Consider the following 17500-nt stretch of genomic DNA (forward strand, 5'->3'; position numbering starts at 1 on the left):
CATGAATGAAAATTTCTGATATATCTCAACTTCAACTAGGTACCACTTTTCATTACGTCCCTTATATATTGTATTGATAAAACCCTCTGGCGTTTCATTTCAAACAGTGAAAAACTACAACAAGCACATAAGTTACAGCTGATGGAAAGGAAGAATAGATTGAAACTATCTCGGCAAATTTAACCATTAAAAGATAACCGATTTCTTTTCTCTGGTGAAAGAGGGTACCATAAGGCAAACTTTTAATTGTCTCGGTTTCCTTGTTTAAATTTGATTGCTTGGATTGGTTGTTTCGATTTATTTGATGCCACGTTCAAAGGACAAAAAGGAGATCGCTCATATGGAAAACGTTTAAACAGGTGAGGTTTTTGGAAAAAAATTTAATTGAAATGGACGAACACCGCTTGCCGAGATTTTGGAAGATATTAACCTACAATCATCTCGGGAAACGCTTGAAATTTTGTGCGTTTCCAACATTGTCAAAATCTCCTGCAAAGCGCCCACAGCGGGGTCCGGGTTCTGTGAACCGGCTGTTTTTACTGAATCCTTGATCCCTCTCGGAATATTCCAGAAGTTTATCCAAACCTGTGCTCTTATTACTCAAAGAGCATTTAAAGCCAACAGAATCTATATTTAACCTGCGGAACTCCTATCCTTTGTCCTTTTAGTGAAAAATAAAATATACATATACATGAATTAACCTGATACTGGGAAATTTTCCCTCTAAACACGATGCCCATTTGTTTCCTATTTGTTCCTACTTAAATTACAAAAATCAAGTTACCATGGCGATACCAAGAAAATATTGCAGCGTGTGTACTTTGTTCAGTTTTGTTATCTCGCCATCATAGTTTGAACAATTCCCTTCCCTAACGGTCATAGAAATTTATTGGTAAAGGTCGCAAAATGTGACGATTTCTGTCCATGGAGATAATGCTAATTGAGACATGACCCATCGCAGCAGAGTTCTCCAACAGCAATCGAACAAGCTTATGTGCGGGACGAGAATATTAAATTAAAAAGAAATTCTAAAATTCTTTAAAGGTTACATTGGATAAAAATATTAATTACAGCCTTAACATGATCGCCGGTAAAGCGAGATTTGGCCTCGCATTCTCAGAAGTTATCGGCGAAAGAGCTAACTGATTGCGTAAACGGGGACGAAAGCTTATCTGGGAACTTAATTAGTAGATCGCATAACTTGATGAAGCTCGCAAAGTTTATCATATATGTTGTACCAAACAAGATAAACTGAATCTGCAAGTGATAGTACGCAGAACTTCACATAGTATAGAAAACAACAAAATTAAAACATACCAGTGAGATTAGTTCCTGAAAATCGATCGGAAAAATTGCTCATTTAAACAGATCATAACTAGTGGGAAATTAACTTACTTTCGGAATGTTCGTCGCTTTCAGTCTCTCACCAATAACGAGGTCAGAAGCCCTATTAAATTATAAAAACAAGTAAATTGACTCAGTGGTGTAGAGCTCTTGATTACACACTTCTCTTGACTGACTAAAGTTCAAATAGTACGCGATATCAATTGCACTCTTTTTTGCACGCTTTTTTTGACAGCAGGCGTAACGGATTTAACATTCTTGACGATGTTCTCGAGATACGTTAATTAAGATCACGACATTCCTGGCAACAATAAACAAATATGGCGAGGCGTAATGACAACTTCCAAGTGTCTGAGTGTGGTCGGGGAGGTCCCATATACCAGCAATACTTTGTACATGTTTTATCCTGAAAAGGCCTTTTCTCCTCACTCTGCATGGGTATTAAGTAATTAAAATTACTTAATCACAATCCTGCACGCCAACAGCTTCGTGGGTGGATATTAAAGAAGCTACGTCAACGCTTTCTTAACCACCTGGGTTTCTATTTCAGGTTAAATTCAAATGTGCCGGTAACAGACATTTGATTAACGTTCACATGTCTGGTCGACGCGACTGCATGTTTGTGTAGTGTGTTGACATAGCGACCTTTTGAGTCATTTTTGGTGTCATTAAGTTTCTGTCCGCCAATTTAACCCTAAATAATTTTTTTTTTCTTGCTGCAATTAACAGAGATAATATTGACATTGTTGCAGACTCTTAACTAAACAAAGAAGCTTCAATGATTGATTGACATTGTCAAAAACGGCAATTTTTTCGATTGATTTTGAGATTATTGTCTATATTCACAAGGCCACAAATTTGCAAAAAGCACAGCCGGTCTAGAGTTGTTTCACCCAGAATTCCAGTCTCCTGGGAAACGGCTACATTCCTGGGCGACCACTCGTTGAGATTGATGTTGTATCATGCACAAACCACGTCATAATGGGGTTGCAACTAAACAACAGTAAACAAATGGAAAGTAAGTCATTTTTTCCGCAAATACATTTGGATATCGTATCACTATAAAAAAAATGTAAATACTTTCTTTATGTTTGCGTTTGCTGCGATTTATTAGAGTAATTAGAGCGAGTTTCAATTGAGTGTCGTAAAACCAAAACCAAAGTAGTATTTTGGCCAATCAAAAAAGGACTGAGACAATCCGGCAAACCAATCAAGACTCGAAGTAATTACACGTAGCCGACACAAAGCGGGGGAAAATGTGCACGCGTAAGCCACGATTGGTTTTGGTTTCACTTCTGATTGGTTGAAAAAGTAGCGCGAGAACTTTGAACCAATCACTGAGTGAAGTAACCAAAGTAATTATCTAATTACTTTCGACACGCAATTGAAAACCACTCTAAGTTGGATTTGCGAAAACCTCTCAAATGAACTTCAAGCAGTAATTGGCTCTCATTTCGTTTCCTATTGTGACGTCATCCTCGCGCTGTTCAATGTCAGCCTACTGATTGTGACGCTCTCTTGGCGACGTTCATAGTGAACCATTTCCCTGGAAAAGTTCCCTAAACATGGCCACGGAAAATCTGCGCGAGAAAATGGCGCAATTGAAAGCTCGCTTAGACCTAGCTGAGGCTAGAAGTGAAGACTTTAAACAGAGTCTTAATGAGGTAAATGGTCAAATCGACAGTGCCGAAGCAACAGCCGCTTCTCTGAGGAGACAAGCAACACAGACCGAAGTTGATATTCAGCGGATATCTGCTCGACTGGACGACGTGGAGGGTCAGTTACAGATGACAAGCGAGACTCTACAAAGAAATGAAGATGCCATGGCATACTTGTCAAAAGAGGAAGAACTGATGACGGCAACACAGAACGCCTTCAACGAAAAACTCGAAAATATTAAACAAACAGTAATAGTTAATGAAACCAAGTTAGACGAAGCCAGACAAAGGATAAAATCTGTTGAGCTGCAGAAAAAGCTCGCGGAGAAACGCTGCGAGCGGTTATATGAGCTTGAGGAAAATCTCAATTCGAAACTGGGACAAATAAACAAGTACATTGACGAGTTACAGTCAAGTTCGCGCATGAGCCTGCTCAGCGAAGAGGAAGAAGCTACCGTGAAGGAAAAAATTAAAGATTTGAGAAACACATACAGAGAATCGGAAGAAAGGGCGGAGCATGCGCAAAGGAAGATTGATTTGTTGAATCGCAAAAGAAACACTCTTGAAAAGCAACTAGACGGAATAATAAAGAGGAAAACGTGGGCACAAGACGAGCTCAACAAGGTGTTTAACGAGTTTAGTGGACACGCTTAACCAAAGACATTTTTAGCTTTGTAGCTAAGTAAAAAGTTTCAGTGGCCGGTGAAGCATGAAATTCTAAATCGTGGCTGTTTATAACAGCTTCATCATTATGTGATGAAGGTAGATGTCTCTCCAGATGAAAACGATCGCCATTAAAGAAAATAGTGCTTTGCGCTGTAATCTGTCGGATGTTTAACCGTCATAGCACCACTGATCCATTGTAGCATTAAAAGTTCATTCTGGAAGCACTTAGGTTGTTATTAATTGCATTAATTCAATTTATGAAACGCAATGATTCCCGTTTTGAAGAGTTCAAAGTTTAAGGTTTCATCTGCAATTTAAACTAGTAGTTAGACTTTCTCTCCTTCTGGGATAAGGACGATAAACCGTGGGCCCTGTGTCACAAATATTTTCATAAATTCCCTGTGGGAAGTTAAAGAACCCACACACTCTGATTCAAGAAGAGAAGGGGATGGAGTTCCTAGTGTTGTGACTGTCTTTTGTCGTTAGTGGGTGGGTGGGTGGGTATAGCAGGTCCACATCAGCTGAATAGCTGCCAAAACTTCAACCTGCTCCAACCAAAAATAACAAAAAAAACAAACGACTAGTGCAGACTCATGCAGTTCCCTCTACTGTGCCCAAACCATTGATCACCTTTTGATCTCAAAGTACAGATTTAACCCTTTCACTGCCGATGGCTTCCCCATTGAAGAGTAAAATCGTCTGGCGTTACACAGAGTAAAATCTATAAGTGTCAATGGCATTTATGGCAGTGAAAGGGTTAAAATGCGTGGCTCAAATACAGACTTGAGGACAACAAAGGCGCCACATGCAAAATTAGTCAGAAGACTTTAAAGTATATAACAATAGGAACTTTTGTTTTTCGGAAAGTGGCCCTGAATTCTATAGTTCAGCCAACCGCTTATCTATGAGGTGTCGTCCTTTGATCCAAGTAACTTTCTACAATTAAAAACTAGCCGTGAGGTTTCTCGCAGACTGGTCGTTTGGGTGTGGAATATTCTCGCTCTCCTTCATTTGTTCGCGGCATTTGTGGACGTATGCCAGGTGTTTTATAAAACGGAACACAAAAACAGCGTACCCGGTCAACCACAAAAAAGCCAAACTCTTCAGAACTCCAATGGTGAAGAATTTACTTCCCAACAGGAAAAATATGTACAAGATATCCAGTATTCCGAGTCTGGTTTCGTAAAGAGCTTGAAAGTCTAGCTGTCACGCCTTCGAAGCAAAGAAAATCACAATGAAGAGAAAAAGGAAGCCAAATTTAGAAACCCTATCTAATCTAATAGCTTAGCTCCCACGAGTCATATATAGCTCGGTTGTAGAGGTCCAAACTATAGTTAGTAATCGGAAGGTGACAGGTTCAATAGATGTTGAGCACTTGAGAGTCCCAGAGTTATCAGATGATCAGAAAACTTCATCTTTTCCTTATAGAAACGCTGTTTTTCCGAACAGTTTTCAGATATGCTGACATAGCTGCTAATAGGCCTTAATGCTATTTGGACCTCCGGCGCCTAACCATATTTACACAATGCGTTGTCAGTTATGAAGATGCACTTCAATAACAAGTTTTTCATTTCATGAGGTGCACGTGAAGTGAGCAGGTACCAGCGCTTGACAGTAAAAGAAATCATTGTTTAATAACACAAACTCGCACAGTTAAGTTCTCTAGGTGAAAATAACAGTTTTCTGCTTTTCCCAAAACAGAGAGGTGAAAAAGTCTCACGAAATTTCCGTTACGGGATTTGCTTTTCTCATTAATTCATTTTCCCTCGTTTCTAAGCGGAGACACCTCATTTATGTCAGTGTATGGTGTATTCCACTGCGGTATCTGGTTGAAATTAACCGTTTTAAAGAATTTGGGGAAGGTTTCATTATCAAATTTAAGGCGTTTGATGCCTTTAATTTGACCTGGTACTGGACACTTTTCACTCCCAGAAAAAGCGCGCGAACGTGTTCCCGCCATTCTTATCTAACGTATGAGGAACGCGGTGATGCGAGATACCCGAATATTGCCAACTAATGTCGCTCTCGTATTGGTTAATGCAAAAAGCGTGGCTCCCAATGAATGAAACTAGCATAAACAAGATAAATTTGTCCCATGACGTCATGTTCCTTCTCCCCGTACTCAATATGGTGGAAGCCAATTTCTTCGGTAAGTTTTAAAGATCCAATTCATAATCTACTGTCTTTGTTTAAAACCGATAACTGATTTACTAACTATTATGGTTTAATTAAAACTTTGTTGCCGAAATAAAAATTTCTCTGTTCTTTAAGTACTTAAGCTGAAAAACAACAGGGTTCGCGATTGAAGAGAAGTTGAGTCGATTAAGAAGCAAACTTCAGGAATAGCATTTTAAGATAACCACATAAGTACAGTTGGTGTTGGACCTCGATTTCTACATAAGTCTGTTTCTTCCGCTGTCCGCTTTTTGTCGTTTCTTGCATCGGTGTTTGAATTGTTTCAGAAGACTGATTTTTCATGAAAGTACTGTTATGATTGGCAGGTGGCAATCACACAAAACAACTCAGTTTAAAAGAAGATCAAATTCAAATACAGAGATATCACATGGACCATAACAATAGCGAAAACCAAAAGCTACAATTACGCACACTTTACATCCTCAAGAGCATGTTAGGTGTATATCTCCTTGTAATAAAAATAGGAGAATATAAAAATATTTCGGAAACATAAAAAGTGGTTTTTTTTGTTTATGTTGAACGAACACGGTCAAAAACACGGCCTTCATACATCGAGATTTCCTGTTGTGTAACCTCAGAAGCTCAAGTAAATGTATTTCAAGTTTGGTGGTCATACCGAGAGGTCGTAAGAACTTCGTCGTAATTTGACTTAAGCATAGTATACATGCGCTACAATGTCACCATCGCAAACAGCTCGTAATCACGTCGGTCTTCAATTTTTCACCTGCAGAGAAAACGGGTGGGGTTCGGGAGGAATTTTGAAATTCTTCCCGAACCCCTCTTTTTTTCTCTTCGGGAAACACAAGTCTTAAAAGACCTGTGTCTGCAAGGTGCAATCTCAGTTCCAGCTTAATCCACGTTATCATTCTAATACATTCGAAGGAAATCACTCTTCCGTACATTGTTATACCTACGTAGATATGGTCAGTTAGAGATTGAAAGTTTGAATCTTTGATTTTTCGACTCCAGACAAGTGATCGATTGGAAATTCGAGGAAGGGGAGAGATGGGTAACTGTTGGTGCGTCGTGCTATTCGCCTTTTTTGCATGCCTGACTGCAGTGAAAGCCGATGGTAAGTCTGTTGAATACTGACACTTTTTAAAACAAACCTCTGTTCCTGGTAATAATAGAGCGACTCTCATATGACCTTGCAAAATAAACGTAAAAAAACAGCACGTAAACAAAAATGCAAAACATTTAATTGGCTTATCGAACAAAAAACAAAAGAGTGCAAATTTTTCATTGGCTTAGCGACCGCGGATGCAATTAACGTCATCTCTCCATAGAACTTTCTGGAAAGCGATCGGCATTTTGCTCTGACGTCATTTAATTTGAAATGCAGTAATGTGATTGGGTAATCGAACTGTTTACTGCCCATAGTAGGAGTTTCCTTGGAGGGAATAAGGAGAAGCTTTCTTTTAATCTTGTCAAACATTAGTCCGTGAAACAAATTGCGAACACTTTTTCAAGATCATACCAAAGTCGCGCTATTGGATTGATGTTCTATTTCGTTTTTACTTCGAATGAAGTTTCTTTGCGTTTTACACGTGGGGGTTATCTAACGGTACCAATGGACTAACGACATCGGTATCATAAGAAGGTCAACTCCAGACTCACTTTTATTTAAAGGCCAGGTAACTAAGTACATAACGGTAAAAAGGCTTATTGACAATGTTTTGTTTTCGCTTCCACCGGTTCGCAAATTAGTTGCGCACAAAAAATGATTTTATCGAAAGATTTGATTGGTTATCTTCTCGAAAAAAGGTGTGCAGTTTTGTGTACCGTCAAGGTCAAAAATACAGACAAAAACATGAAACAAAAAGACTTGTCAAATTTCATAACCATCTCCATTCATTAACTATGTTACATGTACCAGGAAATAAAAAAGATTCAGTGAAAAATAACTCAATAATTGACGACTTACTGATGCACATTAATTTTCTTGAGATGTATTTGTTGTGCTGTTTCTCCTTGCAGTGCAATGGCCAGGTGGTACGTATGGTATGCCCATGCCTGATACAGGTTGTCCATCAGACGGGATCACAGAGTGGAAAGCAGGATGGACATACCACGATACTGAAGACGACAATAATGCCAACCAGCGGTCCAGCATATTTCACATGCCCGTTAACTTTTCTGCGCATGGCATTCAGCAGAAGTTTTGTCTGAAAGTTGGGAATAATGGAAACACAGGAACCGAGATTTGGCCAGAAGGAAAATACTGCTTGTACAAAAAAGGTGAGGAAAGACACTCTCTATTTATAACTCAGTCGAAAATGATAAGTCAAGCGAGTACTGCATGATAAAAAGACCGGGTCACTTGTCATCATTTGGCTTATTGCTGACTGACGAAATAAGGAAGAAAAAATGAATGCATTAAACGATCATTGATTGTTTTGCAGTTTAACATATTAAAATAATTAAGCGAATTACTAACTGGTAGCTTTGGTTGGTTAGAGTACTGGATCAGCGCTGGGCTTAATTAATGACTAATGTTCACTCACTGTCCCTTCGTCCGTTGAATTGACAAACACATTTCAATGGCAACTTTTTCTCAAGCTGTTTCATATCCTTTTTTTTTCCCGTAATTCTCAGGAATGTGTCCAAGTGGTCTCAAGGAGGGATTCATCCGATGGGATGACGAACAATCCGAAATCGATTTCAAGGACAAACACTTCGGTGATCTTCCAGATGGCAACTACGACAAATCACACACAACGATAAAATATTGCTGCAGTACGAAAGGGAACGTTAACAATCCTATTCAGCTTCCGGCTCTCAAACCTTTCTACCTTTTAACTTATGACTCCGCCCAGTGCCAGAAAGTCGCTGGAACTAAAGTGACCAGTGAATTTATCAAGTTTGATGATGATGATCAGGGAAACACTGACGCAGCGGGCGGTGCCCATCCTTATGGACCCAGCGAGGACCCATTCAATCTCAAGATTTACTACTGTTATTATGAGCCAGGTGTGTATGGTTTATCGCAGTCTCGGACGTAACGAGAGTTTTAATCTCATAATCGTTGACCCGCCGACGACACGTCAGCTTAGATGATTGGGCATCGCGTAGCCTTAAAGGGGCTATGTCACGTTATTTTAGAGTGTTTCGGGGAACTCGAGCTCTTTAGTTAATCACAAGTTTAAAACTCGAAAACGGTAATGTAGCATTCCTTTACTGATAAAATTATCGTAACATCTGAAACAAGATGATTTTGAGCAAAAACGACTTTTATCCAGGCGATTTGCCATAAATTTGTAAAACGTCGGACCGACGTTTTTCAAGATTACCCAAATGCAATCCTTTTCAAACTTGTCCATTTGTGTCCATCCATGCTTCTCTTTCCTTTTGTTGTATTTCCTTTATCTTGTTCAACAGTTTTAGGTGTTTGTTGCGATGTTCCATTTTCATTTTTGAGCATTTTGGGTGTCGTGAAATTTCATCATTTTGCGTGATATAGCCCCTTTATTAAGATCAGGGTCGGCCAGGAAGGGCTAGTGGTATACCATTGTACCCGAAAAAAATTCGCCAAAATACCCAAAATTCATCCAAATATACCCAAATTTAATGAAAGCATTGTATACTGTATACCTGAAATTCAAAGAAAGTGATATACCGAATATCCGTATTTAAGCTGCAATATACCGTATACCCGATTTAAAAAGCCCCTGTATACCGTATACCCAAAAACCCTGGCCGACCCTGTAAGATCGTGTGGTTTCAAATTCCAGTCGGACCAACAATCGGCAAGGTTTGAAAATAAACGAGTCACCGCCGGCAATTGTTTTGAATTTCTAGACTCGTATAAGAACGATAAATCCGTAGGTAAGAGAATATTTAACAAGTATTCCTCGAGCCCGAATGGGCTCTGAGTCAATAGCCCGTGAGGCCGAAGGCCGAATGGGCTATTGACTCAAAGGCCATGAGGGCGAGAGGAATAATTGTTTTAGTAAAATCCAACTAGTTGGACAAAAAAATATCGAGACAAAACCTCTTCCGCTAGTTAAAGCTAGACTTTAATTGTTGTTTTGGTTTTCAAAGCTGGCGCTTTTCGCTACTAGTGGGCTATGCTCAACCAATCAGAACGCAGCATTGATAATAGACCACTAGTTGGATTTTACTAAAAGGTACGAGAGGGCATCCCCCATATTTAGCCTTACTCCGATTAGTTCTGTCATACTGCGTGGTTATATCAAGGACGACACTTTATTGTTTAATTCGATGTGCGAGTGGACCGCGAGATTATGGGAACAACGATAAAAATGACCTTCCCATCAGGGAAGAAATGTAAAAGTCAATTTCATATAATTAACATGGGCCATAAGCATTCGCCATCTTACCTTATCAGGACTGCTCAACGACCAACTTTTTGAAAAAGGTTTATTTTTCTGCCAAACAACAAACTGACAACTGTCAAGCGATACTTCTTAATAATTAACTTTCGTGGGAAAAAAATAGCCGCTCCTCAGCGCCAGTAAGCTCAAGTCCATAGTATCCCTTTTGCCAGCAAGCAACTTTATTGAGGACCATAATCCCAGCCAGGAAAGAACTTCCGTCATTGCCTTTTGCCAGTTATACGAGATGTAGAGGTCTTCAGTGCCAGCCAGCCAGCAAATTTAGAAATGATAATGGCTTATTCCCAGCAAACGTTATCAGTTCTAGCACATCTCAGCCGAATACAAGAAATAAACCTGAGTTAAGCTAACCTTTTTAAATATCTCCCTTTTCCAACAAATGTTAACTCAACGCATAAGCGTAATGATTCGTATTTCAGGAAGTCTAAACAAGATAGCATGACTTCACCTGACACTGGGTTAAGTATTGTAAAACTGTTACATTTTACACGGCTCTTTTAGTGGATGACTTTGGGCCCTGGTACCTCTAGGATTTTATAAACGTTTACCCTCTCTTTGCGTTTTAAAAGTACTTTTTATACTAGACAACATGGCGAACAATTTCATAAAGTCAGCGGCTCAAATTATATGCAGAAGTCACAAACACATCCTTAGAAGCCAATCAATGAGGATGTTTAATACACAACACCGTCATCGACGATGTTTCATTTGCAAGATGTTAGCAGAAGCCGCAAACACATCACCCGATGTTTTGCAGGATCTACAGAAGTCACATACACAACGACGATGTTTTGCAAAATCTAACTTGAAGAAGTCAAAAACACATCGACGATGTTTTCCAAGATCTACAGAAGTCACAAACACATCGACGTTGTTTTGCAAGATCTTAACAGAAGTCACAAACACATCACCGATGTTTTGCAAGATCTACAGAAGTCATAAACACAACACCGAGAGATGTTGAATTTCTCCTTCCTGTAGGAGATGAAGGGGGTTCCTTGTATATTTCCCTGAGTAAGGTTGATTCTCTATCCAATACCATTTTGCCATTATTAGAACAATAGACCATGACGTAAAACACAATAGAGCTGCTTCCTACAGGGATCCAGCCAAATTAGGTGTTGTATTTAGTTGCATCCCGACTGATTATTAGGCAATGATGGGTGATATTGTGGATATTGTGTGACGAAGGACAGTGGCGTCTTTTGTCTCTGACTTCCTTTTTGTGAATTTAACTTCCGACAGGATGACATCAAGCAGATGGCTGGGATAGCCTCTCATATGCAAGCGAACTCTGAAGTTGCAATTGGTTTCCTCAAATGTTGAAATTGAGAAGTTTGTTCAGAGTAATCTCGGAGCTTGGCCCTTGATAAATCCTTTACTAGCCCCTGGTGGGTGGCAGGAGGAGAAATGTGGAAGTGAGAGCACACATCAAGAATATTGCTGATGTGTCCAGAAAGATTGTTTCTTTGTCGGAGATTTCAGCCGTAAATTTTATGGTTGCATGGTGTCTGTTAGCATGCTCAATGTATTTGTCAAAATTCTTCTGTTTCAGTGTCCCAAAGGAGAACACGTCGGCTATGTAACGTTTCCACTCTAGCAGTTTCTTATTGCTCTGGCTCAAAATTTCTGATACTGGCAAAAGAAACCGCCATTTTTGTCCCGTGTGTTTGGAGATAGCTTATTCCGTTCAATTGGAAGGATTTTTCTTTGAGTATGAGCGTAATTTGTTAGCATTTCTCTAAAAAATAAAATTTTGTGTCGGTCTTGATCCTTTTTGCAAAATTGAGTCACTCCAAAAGAACCTGATACATGCACTAACAGCCATTCAAACCGGCTTACCCCAAGATGTTGCCATTCGTCCTGCGGCTCTTGTCATTTTTCAGTCCACCAGAATTTTTAAAGCCACACGTTTACAGCGAAGCCCTCGACAAGATTTTTAATTTTCTTAGCTTAGAGGAATGCAGACAGTATTTTAGTGATGCAATCCACTAATAAAATTTCGGAAAAACACAATAATCAGTCGCTTGACCAACACAGTGAACTCCGTAATCTTTGTCCGTTATTCACAGGGTCCGTATACAAATAGTCTGGAAGCTACGTATATCTAAAAATTCGATTGCTAAGTTGAAATTGAAGAGAGATGTAGGTAAAGTAATTGAGATGATTTCATCCAGGTTCAATGCAAGTAGTGCTCACCTTTTTCGCAGGCTTACGTAAAGGTTTCTGATCTCCCGCGTAGCCGATTTCTTGATCAGGACAAAAAAAAGAAAGCATAACTTCCTGAGCGGACAGCAGTTGCTGAACTCTTTGCTGGACGTGATCACGTACGTCCAGGGCTATAGAGGATTACCAGACACAAATGTCACGCTGGGTACATGAACGTCGTTCACATCTGAAGTGCGTCAATTAACACCACATCCGAAAAACCAGAAAAAACGTGTTACCAGAAATGAGCAGAGTGGGGGGCGTGCTGGATCATGTTCCTGCCAAGAATAGATTCACACACAAGACCGCCAGCAAGAATTAATTCGTAAATAAATTCCCAGCAAATTATTTGCTTAGAGACTAAACTTCCCAGCCAGCATCAAACTGCGTGCGGAGCGGCTATTTGGTATATCGGCTCCAACAATCTTTCGCTGTAGGCCCCGCTTCACAATACTGACTTGCGTGCTACGTTAAAGAACCCATGCTCTTAGTTTGAAAAGTGTACCCAAGGAGGGTACCGTGATGTTCTTGGAGTTGGGGTCTCTCCATCTATCACAATTGGTAGCCCCTGTAAACTCTTCTAGTTATTTCAACTGTTACAATGAAAATCAATTGTAAAGGCTACCATTTGCGCCACAACGTATAACTGCTATAAAGCGCTTTGAGTCCTCGCCACATTCAATATACCGTTATAGAGGTTTTGCACGGCAGCCATGTTGCATGGCAGGAACAACGAAAATGTTTTGCATTAGAAAGAACATTTATTGCCATAGGAAAAAGAATGTATTGTTCCTGCCATGCAACATGGCTGCCTTGCAAAACCTCTATATTACAGTCACACAAATTACCATGATATAGGCAAAGTGAAAGGCAATTGGAATAAAACAGGATCCAGTGAGAGAGTGACAGCATTGATTTCAGTTTGGATTACAAACAAATAACTAATCGTCTGATGCTTGTTACAGGCCAAGAGAGTGAAGATGATCTCGGAACAGGGAAACAAGTTCGAAGCAAGGTGTGCTGGGATCTTTTTATTAAGGGCATCTTATTGTGGGTTTTTTCTGAACATAAATAAAAATTAATAATTGATTAATTAATAACTAGAAATTGAATAATATATATATTATACATTACAAATAAATGTAAATTGAGCTTTCTGCGACGTCGATGTCCATATCTATGTTATTAATTCTATTTGTGGTTCTTTTAAACGTTCTTAACGTTTTTAAGGCGGAGGGGTTGGCGCAGTGGTAAGATCTCTGCCTTCCAACCCTAGGGTCCCGGGTTCCATTCCCGGTTCTGCCGAGAGTGGAATATTTGGCGACCTTCTTTCCCGCTGAAGTTCACTCAGCTTTCCATCCTTCCGAGGTCGGTAAAATGAGTACCAGCATGCATGGACTGCTTAGAAGCGGCTGCAATTTGCGCCTGTATATGCTTCCAGTCCGCTGGGGGTAAACTGATCATTGTAAAGCGCCTTTGAGACGTTTGTGATAAAGGCGCTATATAAATGCACGACTTTACCTTTACCTTTCTTGAGCTATTTAAACATACAAGTGATGATCTGAGCAGGGAGAAGCAAGTTTTGGCCCTGATCCATGCTATTGTAGTGTGATATTGCTCTCCTTTCTTATTAGCTATCAACTCAGGGAGCCGGCTGTGATAGATCTTGCATTCTTTACTCATTCCTCCGGTAAAGGTTTCTTTTCCGTGTCCCGTATTCAAATTGGATAAGTAATTGATAATTGATTTCATACTCGCTCATTTTTTTGCGCTCGCAAATGCCTCTCGCCTAATTTTCATCCACTGCAAAACTAAAACAAATCATAATTTAGTTACCTGCGATTTCCCGCGTTTAGTGTTAGCTGTAGGTTTTTTTCTTGTGTCAGTTATGTCTGTCTCATTTCATCGTCTGTGTCTTTTGCGACCTGCTTGAGTATAATCTTTGGTTTTCAATTCATGGCGCTTACATCATTTCTTTCCGCAAGACAATTCACTTTTAGCAAATCACAAAACGGGGTAAAAGAAAATCAAAAAAATTTATTTTGAAATAGAGCTTATAACTCGCCTAAGCCGCGACAGATCATCAAGCATAGGCGTCAAGGAGGACTCCCTCTAATAATTCTTTTTTCTTTTTATCTCCAGATTCCAGGCAGCAAGGCACCTAGTTCCGGTATGGCTGTGGCGATCGGTTGTGGTGTGGCTGGTGCGATAGTAGGAACGGCGTCTATTGCATTTGCCACCAAAAGAATTCTTGCGCACCGAGCACGCGTCGCCTATGACCTCGTAGACAACCCACAGCCTGATGGGCCATGATTTCACAGGACTTCAACAACGACAGGCCGCATGGCTTTAACGTCTCACATGTCTTAAGCACTTCGACTTATACGCTTGTTTTTCAGGGAATTTGAATTTAAAACCTTTTACAACAGTGTATAATAACTCAAGAGAGATAACAGAATGAAGTTCTCATTTCGTTTGGTCACGAAAAAAAAAAAAACAATTGCCAGGTATTGGGATATTCGTCCCTCGATAAAGCGGCACGCATTTTAGGGTGCATTGGTCTATTCAGTTGGGAAATAAGGTTGAGTGAAATGAATGTTTCTAATAGTTATTTTACGTCTTGCAAAGTTAATGGCCTTGATATAAGTTGGAAAAAATTCAGCCCGTGTTTTTTTTCAAGACACAGAAGGTATATTTTCGTACAATTTCCTTCGATAGGTGTTGTTCATACGCCTTAATTAAGATTTACTTGCGGGGAGTGGCAGATGACTTCTATGTTCATTTTGAGAGTAGATTTTAAATGTATGGAACGAAAAAGCTATTTCCAAGAGCAGCGTATTTGGAATACCGTATTTAACCTTCCAATCCGTTTTTAGAGTTACCGTTTGTCATGGAGTAGACTGACGTTTTGGAGGAGAATAAAGAATACTTTCTATAGTAACGAGGATGAACGTTTTGCTTACTTGAACAAAACGACTGTTAATAAATTGAATCTCTATTTCCCATGCCACTGCCATCGTGTGAAGAAACACGAGGCTTGTTTTCACCTGCATATGGGTCAAATCGGAAAACTCAGGCGCGTTTTGATCAAAAACCCTATCCTTTACAATGTGCTTGGCCAAAACGAAGCATTTTTTTATTCACACAAAGACGCTTGTTTCGTTTTCACCTATCTATACAAAAACGCTCAAAAACGATGGGGGAAGTCTCTTATTTCGCATGTCGGCAAGAAAACTGCTGTGTTTTCAAAACGACGCGTCTTCCAAACCCTCCCCTTTTGAAACTATTTTCCAACGAAAACACGTTCATATAGATTAGTTTTTACACCGTTTGCAACATCCCTTTTGTCTCTGAAGCTCCGACGAGCTGTGCGATACCGGGCGACAGCAAATCACACTCGAGAATAGGCCGGATTGTCGCTCGTTATCGCACAACTCGTCGGAGTTTAAGAGAATAGGGAGGCTGCAAGCAGTCTAATTGGTGCTATGTTGCTCGTTGTTATGCTTACGTTGTTAATGGAAAGCACCCTTAACACTCGCGGTCGGTCTTGATATGATGAACTTTGCATTTCAATCAAACCAGTTCGGATCAAGCTTCGAAAAATAGCAAGTGCGTTTTTAGAATAATACCAAGAAAAAAGGAAGCTGAGGGCATGATTTCAACCGGGTTTGCGTCACACCTAAACCAAGTACCTGTAAATCAACAGGTGGAAAAACTTGCCGCCAAAAATATCACCTAAAAACAGCAACCACGTGATAAAAGGGAAAGTTCAATCCTCAATACTAGACGGGTAATGAGGGGTGTGAGCGATTGGAATTGAATTAAAATGAACTGTTTAATTTCCATTTTTTTTGGGTGTTTCCTGGATTTTGAGTATCACCCAAGCGACAACAGAGAGACGAAAAATCGCTGGAGTGTTTCTTCTTGCCTTTTAACAAGTAAGCCAGCTTCTGTATCCGCCGTCATGAAATTGTCAGGTTTTAGTTCGACATTAAAAATATCGTATGCTTTAGAACGCAGACCAAGATAAAGGAAACAGCTCGTAAGTTCGAAGCATGGAGTACATATTACTGTAAATTTGAAATTGTCAAATCTGCGTTCCTAGGTTGTAATTATTTACATAGCTCACTGAGAACAAAGCAATACCAAAGCAGATTATTTGAGTCGACATTGAACTCCTCAGCCATAGTCTCTAAAGTAAGAAGTCGGTTGATGTACCGGCCAGGAAGAACTTCATCATTACAGAATGTTATACAAACCGGCTTATTATAATTTCGTGTTTCTCGTTGACAAAGTAACTTGATTGCACTTTGAGGTGAGAACAAGAAACTTGTTGCGCGATAATCCTAACTCAACCAAGACAAAATGATTGCACCGTAATAAATGCTTGTGGACCCTGTCATTTTCGATGTTTCCGAGACTTGCAGTTTTTCACCGATTTGCCTCGGGGGTCGTTTTTCATACATTAAAATTAGAAAATTCATGTTTTTGCTAAAAATGTATCATTTTCAACAAACACCATGCTATTTTGTTCCTCTGGAATCTTGTCCAATTTGGACACTGGTACCGTAGGGGAACGAACTTATAAACTGGTATCAACGGAATAGTGACGTACGTATCAATGGGTGTGTCCATCTTCAACGTACAAACAAGATATTCTCTGTCATTACAGGCATATTTTCGAAAATCGGCTTTCGAGTCGTATTCGAATCAATGAGATTATTATGTGACGTACCGCAAGTAAGCTCGAAAGCAACTAATCACGGAGACGCATGGTGACATCGCATGGTTAGTCCCGTCAAACTCGCACGCTATTAATAATTTATAGCACACTTGATAATCAACTCACTGCACGTGCGAGACACCGAGACAAGTTATTTGTTTTTTTTCTTTCTAGCAAAGTCCATTATGGTAGAAAGCACATCTCGGTAAAATGAAGACAGCATCTTTTGGCTTCGTTCTCCTTACGCAATTCACTTCGTGTTGCTGGTGCTCTGTGCCAACAAGTAAGTGTACGACCAGAACAAAGATGAATCAACAAGCGTATTTTAAAACCGTTTACGATTTTTTGTT

General features: G+C 39.8%; 3 protein-coding genes and 1 long non-coding RNA gene across 5 annotated transcripts in view; 3 read left to right on the forward strand and 1 right to left on the reverse strand.

Annotated features, from left to right (window-relative positions):
• LOC138009087 (uncharacterized) overlaps positions 1-12488 on the reverse strand; it is a 24641-nt gene extending 12153 nt beyond the window's left edge. The window contains exons 1-2 of one of the 2 annotated variants that reach the window (XR_011124318.1): positions 12419-12488; positions 1396-1447 (exon numbers count right to left, since the gene is read on the reverse strand). This is a non-coding gene — a long non-coding RNA (uncharacterized lncRNA). Of the gene's footprint in view, positions 1-1395; positions 1533-12418 lie in introns of those variants that run through there. The other variant, XR_011124317.1, reaches the window with a different exon arrangement.
• On the forward strand, positions 2910-3656 carry LOC138008689 (tropomyosin-like). Its single transcript, XM_068855996.1, has one exon. It carries the CDS (start codon positions 2910-2912, stop codon positions 3654-3656), a length of 747 nt encoding a protein of 248 aa, XP_068712097.1.
• On the forward strand, positions 5707-15411 carry LOC138009086 (uncharacterized). The gene is made up of 6 exons (XM_068856396.1): positions 5707-5817; positions 6834-6936; positions 7842-8102; positions 8460-8834; positions 13393-13442; positions 14570-15411. Exons 1-6 carry the CDS (start codon positions 5764-5766, stop codon positions 14738-14740), a joined length of 1014 nt encoding a protein of 337 aa, XP_068712497.1. The 5' UTR covers positions 5707-5763; the 3' UTR covers positions 14741-15411.
• An 828-nt stretch (positions 15412-16239) lies between these two features.
• Positions 16240-17500, forward strand: part of LOC138007386 (uncharacterized) — a 4334-nt gene continuing 3073 nt past the window's right edge. The window contains exons 1-2 of the mRNA XM_068854255.1: positions 16240-16365; positions 17325-17433. Coding sequence (XP_068710356.1) covers positions 17361-17433 — 73 coding nt within the window. The 5' untranslated portion in view covers positions 16240-16365; positions 17325-17360. The remainder of the gene's footprint in view (positions 16366-17324; positions 17434-17500) is intronic.

This window comes from Montipora foliosa, chromosome 6 (genome assembly GCF_036669935.1).
Source record: "Montipora foliosa isolate CH-2021 chromosome 6, ASM3666993v2, whole genome shotgun sequence".
Lineage (NCBI taxonomy): Eukaryota > Metazoa > Cnidaria > Anthozoa > Scleractinia > Acroporidae > Montipora > Montipora foliosa.

Bases quoted from the DNA above. Each gene is read 5' to 3' on its own strand.
- LOC138008689 (XM_068855996.1), top strand. From the start codon at position 2,910: ATGGCCACGGAAAATCTGCGCGAGAAAATGGCGCAATTGAAAGCTCGC.
- LOC138009086 (XM_068856396.1), top strand. From the start codon at position 5,764: ATGACGTCATGTTCCTTCTCCCCGTACTCAATATGGTGGAAGCCAATT. The intron at 6,937-7,841 runs GTAAGTCTGTTG...TTCTCCTTGCAG, and splicing joins GACTGCAGTGAAAGCCGATG to TGCAATGGCCAGGTGGTACG. The intron at 13,443-14,569 runs GTGTGCTGGGAT...TTTTATCTCCAG, and splicing joins GGAAACAAGTTCGAAGCAAG to ATTCCAGGCAGCAAGGCACC.